The 16,346-nt window shown below is 29.5% G+C and overlaps 6 protein-coding genes across 8 annotated transcripts; 3 read left to right on the top strand and 3 right to left on the bottom strand.

Moving 5' to 3' along the window:
* The first annotated feature begins 1,812 nt into the window (after positions 1 to 1,812).
* CSP6 (chemosensory protein 6) lies at positions 1,813 to 4,353 on the top strand. The gene is made up of 2 exons (XM_033484197.2): positions 1,813 to 2,210; positions 3,886 to 4,353. The coding sequence occupies exons 1-2, from the start codon at positions 2,027 to 2,029 to the stop codon at positions 4,074 to 4,076; spliced, it is 375 nt and encodes a 124-aa protein (XP_033340088.1). The 5' UTR covers positions 1,813 to 2,026; the 3' UTR covers positions 4,077 to 4,353.
* Cdc10 (cyclin-dependent kinase 10) lies at positions 4,316 to 6,584 on the bottom strand. Its single transcript, XM_033484196.2, has 6 exons — positions 6,384 to 6,584; positions 5,843 to 5,997; positions 5,159 to 5,759; positions 4,795 to 5,091; positions 4,580 to 4,713; positions 4,316 to 4,498 (listed from the first exon to the last, which is right to left on the bottom strand). The coding sequence occupies exons 1-6, from the start codon at positions 6,391 to 6,393 to the stop codon at positions 4,463 to 4,465; spliced, it is 1,233 nt and encodes a 410-aa protein (XP_033340087.2). The 5' UTR covers positions 6,394 to 6,584; the 3' UTR covers positions 4,316 to 4,462.
* A 616-nt stretch (positions 6,585 to 7,200) lies between these two features.
* Las (lipoyl synthase, mitochondrial) lies at positions 7,201 to 9,745 on the top strand. Of its 2 annotated transcripts, none has more exons than XM_076525838.1 (6): positions 7,201 to 7,324; positions 7,967 to 8,272; positions 8,537 to 8,693; positions 8,780 to 8,837; positions 8,926 to 9,081; positions 9,155 to 9,745. In XM_076525838.1, the coding sequence occupies exons 2-6, from the start codon at positions 8,135 to 8,137 to the stop codon at positions 9,513 to 9,515; spliced, it is 870 nt and encodes a 289-aa protein (XP_076381953.1). In that variant the 5' UTR covers positions 7,201 to 7,324; positions 7,967 to 8,134; the 3' UTR covers positions 9,516 to 9,745. The 2 variants fall into 2 exon arrangements, with proteins under 2 accessions (XP_076381953.1, XP_033340090.1); XM_033484199.2 differs by having other exon boundaries at positions 7,251 to 7,419.
* Positions 9,680 to 11,596, bottom strand: Prosalpha6 (Proteasome alpha6 subunit). The gene is made up of 5 exons (XM_033484201.2): positions 11,437 to 11,596; positions 10,904 to 11,154; positions 10,643 to 10,802; positions 10,094 to 10,303; positions 9,680 to 10,000 (listed from the first exon to the last, which is right to left on the bottom strand). The coding sequence occupies exons 1-5, from the start codon at positions 11,437 to 11,439 to the stop codon at positions 9,791 to 9,793; spliced, it is 834 nt and encodes a 277-aa protein (XP_033340092.1). The 5' UTR covers positions 11,440 to 11,596; the 3' UTR covers positions 9,680 to 9,790.
* A 460-nt stretch (positions 11,597 to 12,056) lies between these two features.
* RpL21 (ribosomal protein L21) lies at positions 12,057 to 13,118 on the top strand. Its single transcript, XM_033484202.2, has 2 exons — positions 12,057 to 12,205; positions 12,598 to 13,118. The coding sequence occupies exon 2, from the start codon at positions 12,612 to 12,614 to the stop codon at positions 13,089 to 13,091; it is 480 nt and encodes a 159-aa protein (XP_033340093.1). The 5' UTR covers positions 12,057 to 12,205; positions 12,598 to 12,611; the 3' UTR covers positions 13,092 to 13,118.
* A 110-nt stretch (positions 13,119 to 13,228) lies between these two features.
* Usp12-46 (Ubiquitin-specific protease 12/46) lies at positions 13,229 to 16,253 on the bottom strand. 2 transcript variants are annotated; one of them, XM_076525922.1, is made up of 8 exons: positions 15,919 to 16,253; positions 15,273 to 15,353; positions 14,967 to 15,183; positions 14,778 to 14,858; positions 14,311 to 14,603; positions 14,097 to 14,246; positions 13,866 to 14,009; positions 13,229 to 13,757 (listed from the first exon to the last, which is right to left on the bottom strand). In XM_076525922.1, exons 1-8 carry the CDS (start codon positions 15,919 to 15,921, stop codon positions 13,650 to 13,652), a joined length of 1,077 nt encoding a protein of 358 aa, XP_076382037.1. In that variant the 5' UTR covers positions 15,922 to 16,253; the 3' UTR covers positions 13,229 to 13,649. The 2 variants fall into 2 exon arrangements, with proteins under 2 accessions (XP_076382037.1, XP_076382038.1); XM_076525923.1 differs by having other exon boundaries at positions 14,097 to 14,234; positions 15,919 to 16,246.
* Positions 16,254 to 16,346: the final 93 nt, after the last annotated feature.

Below are 16,346 nucleotides of genomic sequence, written 5' to 3'. Positions count from 1 at the left end.
GAGGGAACTCATTTTCTTACTTGAATAAATTAAAGACAAAATTGTGTTACTTGTAAGTAATTAATAATAATTCCATTACCTATAAATTTTGGGAATTTATTGTTCATGCGATATACATAATTAAACGTACCGGAAAAACGTACCTATCGAAGTATGCGAAGTTGTGAAGAAACACTCGGTGATCGTTATTGAAATACATTGATTCAGCATTCTGATATCCATACCATAAAACAACGTGTACTAAATATAACACTCGTAATGAATTCACGTGTATTATTAATGATCAATGAGATGCAAACGAATTTCAATAAAATAATTATTTATCATTGTGTTAAAGTTACATAATATTTCAAATGCATGATATATTTCATTCGATTATTAAATCAAACTTGTATTCGCATGAAATTTGTTATAATTTGTTGCCAATTAATTCTATCGATGATTAAACCAACATTTTTTTTTTAAGAATTGGTAAAACAGCCTTCGATTTATAAGTGAAAATCATTTCTGACCATGAGCAAAATTTTTCGTGTCAGCTGAATTTTAAGAACAAGCAAAAGAGCAATACGATTGATACTTATTAATCCAAGGTTCATTGTGTTGTGCAACCACGAGAAGTATACAAAATTCTACAAGGTGTTACAAATACTTCAACGTGTATGTCAACGTTAGTCGGGTATATCAACAATCGATGAACAATATATTATGTATTTCGTAAATTTATTAATGCAATTTAAATGCACGTAAATTTACGTGCATTTTGTAAATCTCGGTAACATATATACATGCTGAAAACTTAATCGAAATCGGTGGATCTCGTTAATAAGCTACAAACAATCAAAAATTGCGAAAGATAACAGTTATTCACGATTTTCGCAGTTTCGATTCGTAACTGTAAGAAATTTGAACACCGCTCACAGCAACGTTAACTGATTTCGATTAAATTTTTGTTCGAAACGTAAATAAAAGGGTTAGTTGATTAATGGTTTTCCTTCCTTTCATCATTCTAACCAATTGCAAATTTCATAAAAATTAGTTTATGTATTAGTATTCTGTAGCAAACTAGTCCCTCTTTTATCTCGAAAAAATATCCAAGCTATTTGGTCTAATTTTTACGAAGTTATTCCTTTTTAAACAGTATAATAATAATAATAAATATATTAATAATATTAATAATAATATTATTAATATATTATATATTTCATAATAAATAGTAATATTTTAATATTTTATTGAGTGTACACACAATTGTAGCTCCACGAGACATTATCAATCAAGAATTTAAAGCGTGTAAATTACGGAAATAACAATTGACGTCAATTTATCTTGAACTCCGTCCGAAACGATTATTACTTTACGAATATCAGTATTCTACCAGCTTCTATTATGTTTAGGTAAGGTTATTGAAAATAATATGTGAGTATGAAAACGGTGGAAGGAATTGGAAAGGAATTTTGCCAGCAATTTTGAAGAAATTGGTAATGCATATGTTAACATACGATATTTATATTATATTTTTATATATATTATATTATATTTGTTTATTATATTATTATATATATAATAATAATATAATTAATATAATAAATATATATATAATATATATTATTATATTTATTATATTAATTATATTATTATTATTAATAATATATATTATATATATTATTATTATATTTATTATATTTATCCGTAAGAACTGACTAATTTAAATGACAATTTTCCCCATCTCAATGATGTGTTCACCGTTCACGGAGGGGCACGCAAAGCGTTCATCCACTCCCCCCAATGTCCTTCGTGGTTCAGGCTATATAATTCGGTAGCTTGTTCGAAGAAGCAAGTTGCGAACACAGCGAATTTCACGAGCAGAGGCAAGTTCTTGTAAAGCCGACTTCCTTGTAATACATAGATCGTACGAGACAATCGAAACAGTAATTCGAAACTAGCTACGAGGAGCATTCTGCGTTTCCCAATAGAGACCAGTTCGTAGCTTTCCGGTGTAAGAATCGCGTTCATAAGACCCCGCGACATGAAAGTTTCACTTCTGCTGCTTGCTTTGCTTGTAATCGGTGTTGTAAACGCTGACACATATCCCGACAAGTACGATGACATCGACTTCGAGAGGATTATCCAGAACGGCCGTATCCTCACCAATTACATCAAATGCATGCTGGACGAGGGCCCGTGCACCAACGAAGGTCGGGAGCTGAAAAGTAAGTACCGAACAATTTCGAAAATGTATGTATGTAATGCAACAAAAGAAGTCCTCGAGTCTCCTATAAAATATTATTACACTTCGAAACATTTCCATTGTGATCACTGGAAGTGCTTCGTTATTGTCGCTATTTTTGTTCACGGAGCAGCAAAATAAAGCATTATTAACAAAAGGACGGGAACGGTGCTAAGCGTACCGTTCGACGAAACGCTATACTTGATGAAATTCCTTTCGTAACAGATTATACAATTTAATTACTTCGATAACATAATCTTAATGGTGTTCCTAATATCTCGTACACAGTGAAAATCCCGATTGATCAGAAGTTTGACTCACTGTTATAATTCAGAAGGTGACATTCTAGCATGATCTACGGTTTATAGATTCTTGTATATGTATATTACCGTTTTCATACACTCGTAATATCAATTATTTTTCTTTTTCCGTGAAGAATAATACATTTTTCTGATATTTGCCACTGCTGTTTATTTAAACTTGCTGATTATGTGGTGAACAATTCACGATTTATCTGTTATGTATGAAATATTACATTATAATGTTTTAAATGTGATAAGGAAATAATGAAATCTAATGTCGACCAAGCTTTTTACAAACACAAAAACATTATTTAATGGCAAAAATTAATATTTTTAACACCATGCAATCGTTTTTTGTATCCATGAGTTACTGAAATATAGCGAATACGCGAAAATCCTCAAAATACTGAGAACTATTTATAAATTAAATTTCTACAGGATTGCCATGCACTATAATAATAAATTAGTAATAATAGTAATAGTAATAGTAGTAATAGTATAATAATAATATAGTAATAGTAATAATAATAATAGTATAATAATAATATAATAATAGTAATAATAGTAATAGTAATAATAATAAATAATAGTAAATTAGTAGATTATTTTAGATACGAATTTGTATAGATATATATCCATAGCTATTAATTCTATTCGAAGTTTTACCTATCATTAAACGGAACACGGGGAGAAAAGCAATTTTCCTCAAACGCGCGACCAAAAGTGGCGTTGCTTTCATTTGGAAATTTCAATGCATCTGCGGTGACTATTACGACAGAGTTCACCCCACGCGTCCTGTTTCTCTCTCTTTCACTCTTTATTATTACGTAAACTACTTTAAACTTTCTCATTTAGAGTGCATCGAACTTTCTTAAGTAACATGTAAGTAACATGTATGCCCTAGCAATTAAACTAATCATTAATAATGAATGTTTCTTGTTTAAATAGCTTTCTTTCGATAAATAATTTTGGAGATGATTCAAAAATAATATATAATATATATAATATATAATATTTGATATATATAATATATAATATATAATACCTTTAAATAAATTACAAAAAATGATAACTATGAACACTTTTAAACACAATTACGTATGTTTTTATGACATAAGAAAATGCTCAAAGCGATCGTTTGATATTGCGGTGAAAATGTTAGTAATATTATAGAAATATATACCATTTTATTTGCAAAACTGTATAGAATTAACAATTTTCTGTAAGGAATGTTTGTACAATTTTTTAAATTTTGAAATAAGTTTATTGAATGTCTATTGAATGTTTTATACAAACAAAATTAAAATTTATTATCTTAAAGTATCTTAGTCTTAAATAATATATACGTGTTTTCAGAAACGTTGCCAGATGCTTTAGCCACGGATTGCAGTAAATGCAACGAAAAACAGAAACATGCTGCAGATAAAATAATCAATCATCTCAGAAATAAGAGACCAAGAGACTGGGAACGACTTACAGCGAAATACGATCCAAACGGTGAATATAAGAAACGTTTCGAAAATACTCAAACTGCCAAAAAAACTTGAACTTAAAATGCAGGATCATGAGAATATTTATAAAATGAAGATGCACGGAGAATGGTAATTTGTTAAGCAAATTCAACAAACTCAATGTTATGTATATACATATACGCGTCATTCGTATGGATCATTTTCGGAGTTATCATTATTTATCGGAGTCGAAGATTTCATATTATACAGAAAATTATGCTGTACACTTTATGCGCATGTTTTTTTCCACTTCGCAATAAAAACAAAAATGTCTCTTATGTGTCCAGAAATAAAGTTCATTTATTGAAAAGTTTATTTTGTGAATGATATCATACATCTTAAGAGAATGTTACAAATTATAACGAGGAATGAAAGTATGTTTAAACCATATTCTATGTCATGAATGTAACAATACCCGACATTCATTCCACTCTTCTCTTCTTAACAAGTGATCCAAGCTGTAAAAAAAATAGTAATTTTATAACAACTATATGAATGTAATAATTTAAATAGAAAAGAAGACTACGCGATAAACCTACAAGATCAGAAATTGCAGGTAAGTTATTCGTCTGATCTGTAACATTTGCATCTGGTTCTCTGGTCTCTTTTGGAGGAGCAGTTTTTTTCATGTTTCTATGCTGTGGGAATGTGGGCATGAGCTTGGGGTCACATGCTACAAATTATAAATACACAGTCAGATAATTGAAATTAATTACTGAGTAGTAGAAGGTGTATATAGTTCCATATAACTTACGCAGAGGAGCTTCTTTAAAGTAGCTGCTTTGTAAACATTCTTCAGCTGTTGCTCTTTTCTTTGGATCATACATAAATAGGAAGTTTAATAACCTCAAGCCAGCAGCACTTAACCATGGAAACCTTTGTTTTAAATTATTATACGGTTGTTGTTTTAACGTAAAATTCTGCAATGCTGGAAGGGTATTAAATTCAGGCCAAATTGCTTCGCTCGGTGTACCCAATAAATCAACTATTAATTCTAGTTGCGAAATTTCTGATCGTCCAGGTAATAAGGGTCGATGTCCAAGCAGTTCGCCTAACATTCAAGTAAAATTACATGTAACATTATAATATTATATGAGAACAAGAAACTTGTATCATACCTAAAATGCAGCCAGCAGCCCACATATCCACAGAAGTTGTCTGGGTTTTTGCTTGCAGTAATAATTCCGGTGCTCTATACCATAATGTTACTACTCTAGGTGTCATTGGTTTTAAAGGTAAACCAAACCACCTAGCCAATCCAAAATCAGCAATTTTCACACATCCTTTGTCCGTCATTAAGAGATTAGAGACTTTTAAGTCTCTATGCACAATGAAATTATGATGCAAATAGCGCAAGCCTTTCAATACTTGCAAAACAATACATTTAACCTGACTTTCGGAAAATGGAGTTTGCATATTGTCTAATAAACTTGCTAAGTCCTGTTCACAATATTCCATTGCAAGAAATATGCTTTCTAAACTCCTTCCTACTACAACTTCCCTTAAGTGTACAATATTTTCATGACGACAAGATAAAAGGACAGATATCTCCCTGAGTCCGCTAACAGGTAAACCATCTTTTTCGTGTTCCATTCGCACTTTCTTTAGTGCTACAATTTTATCATTTTTCGTATCTCTAGCTCGATAAACAATTCCATATGTACCTTCTCCTATGCGGTTTAACTTCTCGAACTCTGACACAAATCTGCATTTACCTAGCTGTTAAAAAAAATATATATTGTTGATATTAGTATGTTTTTATAATAAATATGATTGTAACTATTAAGAAAACAAATTATTACAATATCCTGTTCCGGTATTTCCATTGGTTTACCAGTCAGAAATGATGTTAATACGCCTCTTCTTGTTACCGGAGCCGACGGATCTGGTCCTGTTTCAGATGCAGCTTTCTTATCGGTATCATTATTTTCTATTGACTTTTTCTCTAAGCTTTCGTCTAAACAAATAAATTTTATATAAAACACATACATATACAATTACCGATCATTATTTCCAAAAATTTCATTCTTAGTGCTTTCTTTTAACATTCTAACTTATACACAAATATCTGTAATTTTATTTATTAATTTTCCAATACCTTTTTAACAACAATCAAAATTCAAACAGTAATCGTAGGTAATGAATACAGAATCAGTACATAGTTAAATCAACAAAGATGTTAGTTTTTAAAAACTATTTCATATAATAGCACGATACAATATACTCTATGCATAAATAACATATACTTTCACAGAAAACGTTTAATAAACAACAACAAAATGAAGGTACTTCATATATTCGATTTGTATTTACATTGCAATCATAATTTGAGTAAAGGAATACCTTTCGTCATGATGGTTGATTTGTTTTTAGAAAAATACTATCGAAATTATATTTATTCTTTCTTTCAGCATTCGTATTATTAAAAATGTGGAAATATAAAATTAATTGACTACACCAAACACTTCACCAGCCGCGATATTTTTTAATAATGTTCATTCGTTTTTACCATTGAAAACACGGTAACGAGTTCGTGAACTTCGGACATTAAGAAACTGGAACATATGCGCTCTCTAACGTTAGATTTTATATAAAAAAAATAATCATTCAAAATGGCTGACATGGCATCAAGCTTCAAGTTCAAGCCTTGATGTCATTGAATGCTATCTATACTCATATTCGCTATCAATGATCGCGATGAATGAACTTAATTTTGAACAAGGTAGTAAATAGTAGGTAGTAAAAATTCAATAGTAGTGAGATATTATATTGTATTATATTATATATATAAATATATATTTATATTATATATATTTATTTATTTATATTATATTATATTATATATTTTCCACGAGTAAATCTTTCATTACTCTTAATTTCGGTATTAACTAAATACAGGGTGTCCCAAAATTATGATACTCCCAGGAAATGAGGGGTTCGTGAGATCATTTGAAGTAACTTTTTCTTTAGCGAAAATACAATCCGCGGTTTTGTTTACGAGTATTTAACAAGAAAACAGCGACCAATGAGAAGCAAGATCATACTGCTCGTAATCTGCTCCAAGTGGCGGAGAGGGGACCTCGCAAATGGGATTGAACGATTCCAATGGATAGTCAATGGAAATACATTGGCATCATCCAGTCCCATTTGTGATGAGTAAGTCTCCCAGCTCTACTTTCATAGAAAAATATCGTAAAGTGATCGGGATGCTGAGAGGTCTGAGTTAGTTGGTCTTTCAGTAGTCACACTTTATGGTGTAAGAAGTTTCCGGTGTATTTTTGAAGGTTGTTTAAATGTTAATTCATAAGTAAACATGTTTCCAATACTTCGTAATACAAGTAGAACAAGAATATCATCCATTTGTAATTTTCACGCCGCAGTAAGCCATTTATTTCTGCCTATGTAATACATTAATGATTACAAGTGTGAAAATGTCAACTTTTGTTATTTTTTATTATTTTTAAATTGTAAAGTCTTTATCTATTTTTACACAAAAAAATTATATCTGTATGTTTCTTTGTAAATATGTATACGTAAATATATGTATGTATGTACATAATGTTGAAAAAAACATAATGGATGCGATTTATATAATTAAATTTTTATTGATATATATTTGTTTTAATAATAATGTTACGCTGTTCTCAAATTTTTCCAATATACGCATATATCTTCTTCTTGTAATTGAAATTGTACTAAACATCTTAACAGAATCACCTATAAATTATGTTTTGATTTTATAATACATCTTATTTTATAAAATCCTATTGTTCAGAAATGTTAGTTTTATGTTACATTAATATTTTAATACTTTTGAAAGATTGCAATTGAGCAATATTTTTGAGAAAATACTTAAGATTGCATTTTATAACATTTTTTGCCTGGGTCAATATTAAAAATCTTAGAAATGTATTTTTCTCCTACAGAGTGTACAATGTGTAAAAGAAAAAACATTTTCTCAAAAATTAGAAGATGGTCCCAATTTGGGGGACTTCATCGATGAAACGTATAAAGATTACAATGGAAAATTAAAGTTAGAAAAAGGAGACAGTTCTCGCTTAAGGCTACCACCTTGGCTCAAAACAGAGATACCAATGGGTTCTAGTTATAATAGAATAAAGGCACAATTAAGACAATTAAAGTTAAGTACAGTGTGCGAAGAGGCACGATGTCCTAACATCGGAGAATGTTGGGGAGGCGACACTCATGGTACAGCAACTGCTACTATCATGGTTTGTATAATTGTTTTCATTCATTTTATTACTTCTTATTTTCACTTTTAATTAAACTTTTAACTCTTAATAATTAATATATATTTGTATGATAGAGTTATTTGCCATTTTAAATAAATTAATTCTTCTTAAGATTAAACTTGTAAGATATATTTCTTACTTTGTTATTAGGTAATTATATAATGTATAATTTTTTTTTAAATGAGATTCGCTCATTTATTGGATCGCTAGTATATAATAATAGTAGTCAACAATTTAATGTAGTTAATGGGCGATACTTGTACTCGTGGTTGTCGTTTCTGTTCTGTAAAAACATCTCGCGCACCATTACCATTAGATCCAGAAGAACCAGTAAATACAGCAACTGCGATAGCAGAATGGGGTTTGGATTATGTTGTACTTACATCTGTTGACAGAGATGGTTAGTTAATAATGTTTATAAGTACTCATGAAAACGTAAACTGTATATATGAAAGCGACAATAACCTGAAATTTTGTATTTTATAGATTTAAATGATGGTGGAGCAAGTCATATTGCAGAAACAGTAAGAGAACTTAAAAAGAGGTATATAAACTATTTCGAGAAATTTACTTTTAAGAATATTATTTAGGAGACAACAAATATTTATAATGGATTTTATACATTTTTATAGGAGCAACATTTTAGTGGAATGTTTGGTACCAGATTTTAGAGGAAATGACAATTGTATTGCAACAATTGTTGACTCTAATCTTGATGTTTTTGCTCATAACATCGAAACCATTGAACGTTTAACACCATTCGTTAGAGATAGACGAGCTCAGTACAGGTACCTCACATTGATAATATAATGTTTAAAAAAATACATGATATGTAAATACTTATATTTATATATTACATAGACAGTCACTGCACGTGTTAAAAACTGCGAAGAAGCTAAATCCAGAATTAATTACAAAATCGTCAATAATGTTGGGATTAGGTGAAACTGATGAAGAAATTGAACAAACTATGAAAGACTTAAGAGATATTGGTGTAGGTGCTGTAACACTTGGCCAATACATGCAACCCACAAAAAGACATTTAAAAGTTATTGAGTATGTCACACCAAAGAAGTTTAAAAAATGGGAAAACGTAGGAAATGAGATGGGATTCTTATACACTGCAAGTGGTCCATTAGTACGATCATCTTATAAAGCTGGAGAATTTTTCTTAACGAACATTTTAAAGAAACAAAGAGAGAAAAAATTTGAAAAACAATGATGTTGTGATGCAACTACAGTTTTTAAGTATAGATTTGTATTTGTGAATACTGTAATATAAATTGTAAATTTTGTTAGAATGTAAAAAGTGTGTACTAGCAATTACACAACATAGAAAACTAGATGTTTTATGTATGGAGAATTGTTTAAGAAAATTTTCATGACCCAGTGATAACTTCTATTGTATTAAAAATGATATGAATAGTAAAGATACAAATTTTAAACACAAAATGCGTATTCTTCTTTTATGTTTGCATAAAATATATTACAATATATTTAATCAGTATCCATTGCAACTGCAACTTGTGGATCTCGTGGACCTTCATCAGATGGTGGTGGTTGTGGAGGTCTTGAATCTTGTTCTGAATCAGGTTCAGTTGGTCTTCCACGTTTATCATCTTCAATTTGGGATAAGTAAATAGAGGTTGTTCCTTCGTCAAATACTATAAAATCTGTATTCTTTCCTACTACAGCAATAGAAACATTCTGTAAAAAAGTGATTGTTTTATTAGCTATAAGTTCTCGAAAATATGAAACTATTTTATATACAAGTATGCATAAAAAGTGTAATCAGTTTACCTTCACTGATAAATCAACTTCATTGGGTAATGTATCTCTTAAAGCACGAAGACCGTGCTTTACAAGTTCATCAAGGTCACATGACATGAATTCACTCAGATGTTTCTCTAGGTACGTTCGAGCACTTTGGGAACGTGCACCAATAGCCATTGCTTTGCAATCAAAGAAATTTGATGAAGGACATGTTTGGTAAATATGAGGCCCCTTATCCTGTATAAACATTAATACAAAAACTATCTTGTTTTCCAAATAAGATATATCTAATCAAATAGAATATATTTGATGCAATTACATCGAGATTGTATACCTCAATGAAATGCAATCAACGATAATGTTTCTAAAGACAAATACAAGCCTTATCAATATGCGATTATGGACTTCAAATTGTATATTTGCATTGGTTGCTAAATTCTTATGATCCAGAGTTTGAATCTTGTACTTTATGAACAAGGCAAAATTCACCAAAATTGTTGATTGTAATATGCATTCTTATATTACCATAGAAAACAGACTAATGAAGAGAATAGATATATTTGAAAAATAACTTACATCATATCCAGCTATTAGTAAGCCAACACCATAGGGTCTTCTATCATATCTTTGAGTACAAGTTTGTAATTTATTTCCTAATGATGCCATTAAACGACTCACAGGTAATACATCATCATGAGAATATTTGTAGTTTAAGCATTCAGTTCGCATGTATCGACTGTTATATATGAATATAAATTAATAACGTCGATACGATAAAGATTTATAGTAAAATATATTAATATAAAAAATACATTGAAACTAAACTATATTATATACCTTAACATTCTAGCATCTGCCGTTAGACCTGAAATTGATATTCCCATATGTTTGTCTATAGGAATAATTTTTTTCTGATGCGCTGAAAGTTCAGAAGAGGCTCGTTTCAACGCTATAAGGACTGTATGCGTCTTATTTTTAAGACCAACAGTGGCTGATCCTAATTTTACAGCCTCCATTGCATATTCTACTTGATGTAAACGACCTTGTGGACTCCATACCGTTACGTCGCTATCGTATTGGTTACGGAACTGAAAATAAATTATAAATAACATATATTACAATTATGGTTAGAATCCTACTATAACTTTAAAAATTATTTCGGAACGATGAGTTTGTTCCTTAATAAGACAAGTACTAAAGATAATAATGTTAAATAATTTTATACAGATTTTAATAAAAAAAATTTTTAATTATAATTTCAGATATATAATCATTCCTTAATAGTATATTCAGCTTTGCAAATACTACAATTACTTATGAAAGATACTTTCTATGACACCAAGGTATAATAAAATATATAAAAGACGTACCATTGTTTAATAATGCAATGTTAACAAACAATAAAAAGTTGCAAAATAGTTTACACCTTGCGATGAATTTTCAGAAAACAACTGTCATGCACCGGGGTAAATGATTGGATGAGTAATAGATAGGAAACTTCTGCGACAATGAAGCGCAATCTTGTGTCTGTAATTTTGAACTATGAGAGAATCTTATTGGATCACATAAACACATGCAGTAATGAGATCTACACTCCTGCACGCTTTTCTTACTCCCTAAGTTGACGCGCACCATTTTACTGCGTTTTCAATCCGCAGTAAATCATTAGCCAATCAGAGCAAAGAAAATTTCTATATCGGTACTTGCTAACGGATCAAGCTGCGACCTGGAGATGCGCAGGGCTAGGATCCATTACTGTATTATTAATTAATATTGTTACTGCATTAATTTGGGGATATTATTAAACGAAATAAATGTATTTTGCTTAATTTGCATTATTTTAATATTTCATTTTTAAAAATTACGTTAAAGGATCTGGTCAAATTTTTTGTTGTCATCATTAAAATTACAATTTGTACTTTATTATACAATATTATTTACTAATGCAATTCTAAGCTGCTCTATTACTGGTAAAACTCTATTATTGTTTTATTATGACTGTAAAAAGTAGATTTGCATGTTACATATTGTAAATGTCGATTATCGATTGTGTTGTACAGTACGTTTTGTGCATACATACTTAAGTTACCACTCTTAACTTCTCTTTTTTCTTGACGCGAGTGGCCGAACCTGCTTCTTGTACGTTTCACAATATTTATAAAGAAATTTATAATACTTAGACAGTATTAATGTTGTATCTGTGTTTATGTGTAGAAAAAGTTTATCAGAATTATTTCACGTATATTTAACATATTATTTTGATTGAAGAAAAAGTATCACATTTTATTGAATTCTTCAACCGAACACGTTAGCACGTGCCAATTAACTTCCGTATTTCATAATAAATTGTTTTATACTCTAATAAATTTATGTCTTTATTTCTTAAATTTATTATAATTTTGAATTTTTATATTAATATATAAAATTGTGTAAAGAAAATAAGATATTGAAAATTTTATAACCTTATATTGCTAACGGTAGCATTTGAAAAGAATTTCTATAGAACATCATCTACTTTTTACATTTTACAGATTGAAGTACAACAATGACGAATTCAAAGGGTTATCGTCGTGGAACCAGAGACTTGTTCTCTCGAAAGTTCCGTAAACATGGAACAATACCGCTCTCCACATATATGAAAGTATATAAAGTTGGAGATATCGTTGACATTAAAGGCAATGGAGCAGTCCAAAAAGGAATGCCTTATAAAGTTTATCATGGAAAAACTGGACGTGTATTTAATGTAACCCCTCATGCTCTTGGTGTTATTGTGAATAAAAGAGTACGTGGACGTATTATTGCCAAGAGAATCAATGTCCGCATTGAACATTTAACTCATTCAAAATGTAGAGAAGATTTTCTGAAACGTGTAAAGGAAAATGAAAGACTCAGGAAAGAAGCAAAGAAGAACAACCTGAAAGTTCAATTGAAAAGACAGCCTGCTGAACCAACGAAAGCACATATTGTGTCAGGACGCGAAGAACCTGTTCTACTTGCTCCTATTCCATATGAATTCATTGCTTAAAATCTAAATAAACATGTTTTGACAAAATTGGTTTTCTTCTTTATAAATTCCCATTTATTTAAAAAAGTAAATATTTTATCTCTAATTTTTTTATCAATCACAAGAGAATAAATGTTAAGTTATATTTGTAAATAGCATTTTAAATTTTTATAACAATGATTTTATTTTCAGTCATACTCTTTTACATACATATAGAATCTGTTAGCGCTTCCAACATTTCTAAGTTACTAGAGAAATTGCTCTAAAAGTAAAACAAATGAAGAAAGACTAGTTTCTTAATAAAATAAAAATAAATAATTCTTACATAAACTGTAATCGACTTGTTTTCTTAACAAAGAGTGTTCATCTTTACCAAGGCAATTACATTAATGAATAACCATAAAGCTAATGAATTTCTCTATATTTTATGAACAAAATATAATTAAACCTATTTTGTATATACTTTACTTTTATAAATAATCTAACATACAACATTCCTAATCTTATATACTGTACTTTGATAAAATATGAAATTGCTATATAGGATTTGTTTAATTTACTATATATTTATATAAAATTCTAACTGCAATCTTTCGATTGGTAGAATAGGATATAACCAGTTTCAGAACTCTTCTGAATATCTGATGTAAGTCCATAAAAGTCTTCTATGGTAGAAGCATCAATTTTCTGGAATAAAGTAACAAAATTGAATATATCATGTCTTTTCAAGATAATCATGTACTCGAATAGGTTATATAATATGTATAATTTGAAGTATATAAAGTTCTCTCTTACATCGACCATATCATCATCAAAAAGCAGCCAAAATCCGTGACTTTTTACTATTGAAATATAGTGTCCTCGATTAGGCCCACTTCCACAATGTATCACAACTGCGACCAAATCATATAATCGATCTGGGTTCACTGCATCATCACTCTGTACATTAATTAGAAAAAATGTATTAATCTATATATTAATTATTATTAAGTTAATGAAATACGAAATAACTAAAAAAATATTTACAGTGTTAAAGAGCCGGAGTTCCAGCGGAAAAACTACCCTGTGAGAAACTTTGATGTGACGATTATATTGTTCCACGTATTTAAACCTTTTCAAATGCAATGCCAATATCATTGGTAATTTTTTCACTCTCATTCGTTTCTGGAATATAGTCTGGAATATAGTCTGGAGTATTAATTCAAACAGAATTATAAGTTACAAATTCCTTTAAGAATACCTGTGCTTCTTGATAACTGCTACAGTGATCGCACTTAAATTTGTTATCGCTACAAAGAGTCTCGGTATTAGAGAAACATCTGAGGCAGTGCGTGATTGAAGTATTTTGGTCTACATCAACTTGTAGATCAAAAAAATCCTCATCTTTGCTTGATACAGTCTCACAATTAAGGCAGCGTGTTTCTGATGTTAGGATTCCTTGAAATATTTCATGAACCCATGTTGGTTCCGAAGGTGAACCAACATCTCCTGCTCCACACTTCCCACCAGGTGGTTTACTTTGACTTCTCTCTGCTAAGATTGAAATAAGAATACTTTCAAAAAACTATATTTAAAAATATAAGTAATAAATGTTGACTTTACTTTCAATTATGACAATGATCTTTCTTTCCAATTCATTGAAACTATATAATATTATTGTATAACAATGTATGTTTGGTTTAAACATAGTTACAAATGTATACCTACCCAAAATGATTTCATTTATGTGATTTATCAAGAAATTCAGAAATTCATGCGCATCTTGTTGCATATAGTTATCAAATTCCTCTGTAATAAATCATAAATACATATATTATTTACAGCACATATATAATTACATATGGTATCATTCGTGTAGGATTATATAAGAACTGGAAAAATACATATTACACTGACCTTTCTCTTTCCGTAACCTGGCAATAAACTTTTTGGGAGCTATAGATCCGACTTTCTTTTTTTGTGTTGCAATACTGTAAAACAAATCCGCCAAACATGTTAACAATGTCTCCTTTGTTCGTTTATTCCTAGCTTTATACTCTAAAACCTTTTCTCTGAACGGCCGGCAAAAATATAAAGCTTGTAGTACAGAATTACTATAACAGGTATTTCCAAACTGAAAAAAAAGTATTTAAAAATTAGATATTATTCTAATATTTTACATTTATTTTTATCTAAATAATAAAATTCACATGTCTTACTTACATTAACTAAACCAAAATAATGCTCATTAGGTGGAAATTGATCAGAGCCTATATCTCTCTCTAATTGTGATATATTTGCACCCTACACAAATATGAAATAAAGACATTACAAATTTAAAACATAAAAAATGTATCTAAATTATGAAAGAATTATATATGTAACTTATAAATATATCTAAAGATTTTACTTCATTTTCACAACAATCATCTTTGATATATTATATATAATTAAATTCTTAAATTGTCGATTTATTTAATACCATGAACTAGTATCTCTATCAATAGTCACAATTTCTTTAAAACATATTAAATTTAATGAATTTCTCATATATTTGCTACACTTAACACAATAAGTTTTATACTTACATAGGAATAGATATGTTTATAATTAATAGCACAAATTTATGATATTATTTTGATAATACATACACTGATAAACAGATCTAAAACTTGCAACAATTAGAGATTGTTTTTTTTATCGCGTGACGCTATTTATTAGACAGTAAAATAAACAAAAGTTAAAGAGAAGGAAAAAGTCAGAAGCATGCAATCAGATTATCATTAAAGTTTTATAGTAATATGAGACATTTGAAAAGGATGTTATTTATAAATGAATGTTATAAAAGAATGTTATTTAATAGCCTTACCATTTTATGATTTTATAGCTGAAACTGACCATTGACAAGCATATAGTATAAAATTTAGTAACAACAAAACCTCCATGGTATCTTGACTTACGATTTATTAGTTAAAATATTATCATTGTACAATTATATGTAATTGCAACGACAACAACGATAGCAATTATTTAGCAAGCTTAATTTTACACAATTTTTATCACGAAACAATCACGTGTGTTATTGACGTATATTTATTACCATTTACTTTAGATTGGAATCTGTCTCTCGATTACATTATGATTAGTTTTCGCGAAATGTCCAGAAACTCCACCGTGAACTCAAACGCATTGAAAGTAGTACATATCGATGTCAATCGTGAAATGTGATTTCACAACGAAAGATGTCTCTGGGTAAAAAAAATGTGTAAGATTTTCAATAACATAAACATACATGAC

Source organism: Megalopta genalis, chromosome 13, assembly GCF_051020955.1.
Source record: "Megalopta genalis isolate 19385.01 chromosome 13, iyMegGena1_principal, whole genome shotgun sequence".
Lineage (NCBI taxonomy): Eukaryota > Metazoa > Arthropoda > Insecta > Hymenoptera > Halictidae > Megalopta > Megalopta genalis.
Note: the sequence above shows the minus strand (reverse complement) of the source record. Positions and strands in the feature narration are given on the sequence as shown.

Coding starts and splice junctions, on each gene's coding strand:
- RpL21 (XM_033484202.2), top strand. CDS start 12,612: ATGACGAATTCAAAGGGTTATCGTCGTGGAACCAGAGACTTGTTCTCT.
- Las (XM_033484199.2), top strand. CDS start 7,354: ATGTTTCCAATACTTCGTAATACAAGTAGAACAAGAATATCATCCATT. Junction 8,273..8,536: donor CAGCAACTGCTACTATCATG/GTTTGTATAATT, acceptor AATTTAATGTAG/TTAATGGGCGATACTTGTAC. Junction 9,082..9,154: donor GATAGACGAGCTCAGTACAG/GTACCTCACATT, acceptor TATATTACATAG/ACAGTCACTGCACGTGTTAA.
- Cdc10 (XM_033484196.2), bottom strand. Junction 4,714..4,794: donor CTTTAAAGAAGCTCCTCTGC/GTAAGTTATATG, acceptor TATAATTTGTAG/CATGTGACCCCAAGCTCATG. Junction 4,499..4,579: donor TACCTGCAATTTCTGATCTT/GTAGGTTTATCG, acceptor TTTTTTTTACAG/CTTGGATCACTTGTTAAGAA.
- Usp12-46 (XM_076525922.1), bottom strand. Junction 14,604..14,777: donor CATAAATGAAATCATTTTGG/GTAGGTATACAT, acceptor TTTCAATCTTAG/CAGAGAGAAGTCAAAGTAAA. Junction 14,247..14,310: donor GCAGTTATCAAGAAGCACAG/GTATTCTTAAAG, acceptor ACTATATTCCAG/ACTATATTCCAGAAACGAAT.
- Prosalpha6 (XM_033484201.2), bottom strand. Junction 10,803..10,903: donor GCAGATGCTAGAATGTTAAG/GTATATAATATA, acceptor CATATATAACAG/TCGATACATGCGAACTGAAT. Junction 10,304..10,642: donor TACTAATAGCTGGATATGAT/GTAAGTTATTTT, acceptor ATGTTTATACAG/GATAAGGGGCCTCATATTTA.
- CSP6 (XM_033484197.2), top strand. CDS start 2,027: ATGAAAGTTTCACTTCTGCTGCTTGCTTTGCTTGTAATCGGTGTTGTA. Junction 2,211..3,885: donor CGAAGGTCGGGAGCTGAAAA/GTAAGTACCGAA, acceptor ACGTGTTTTCAG/AAACGTTGCCAGATGCTTTA.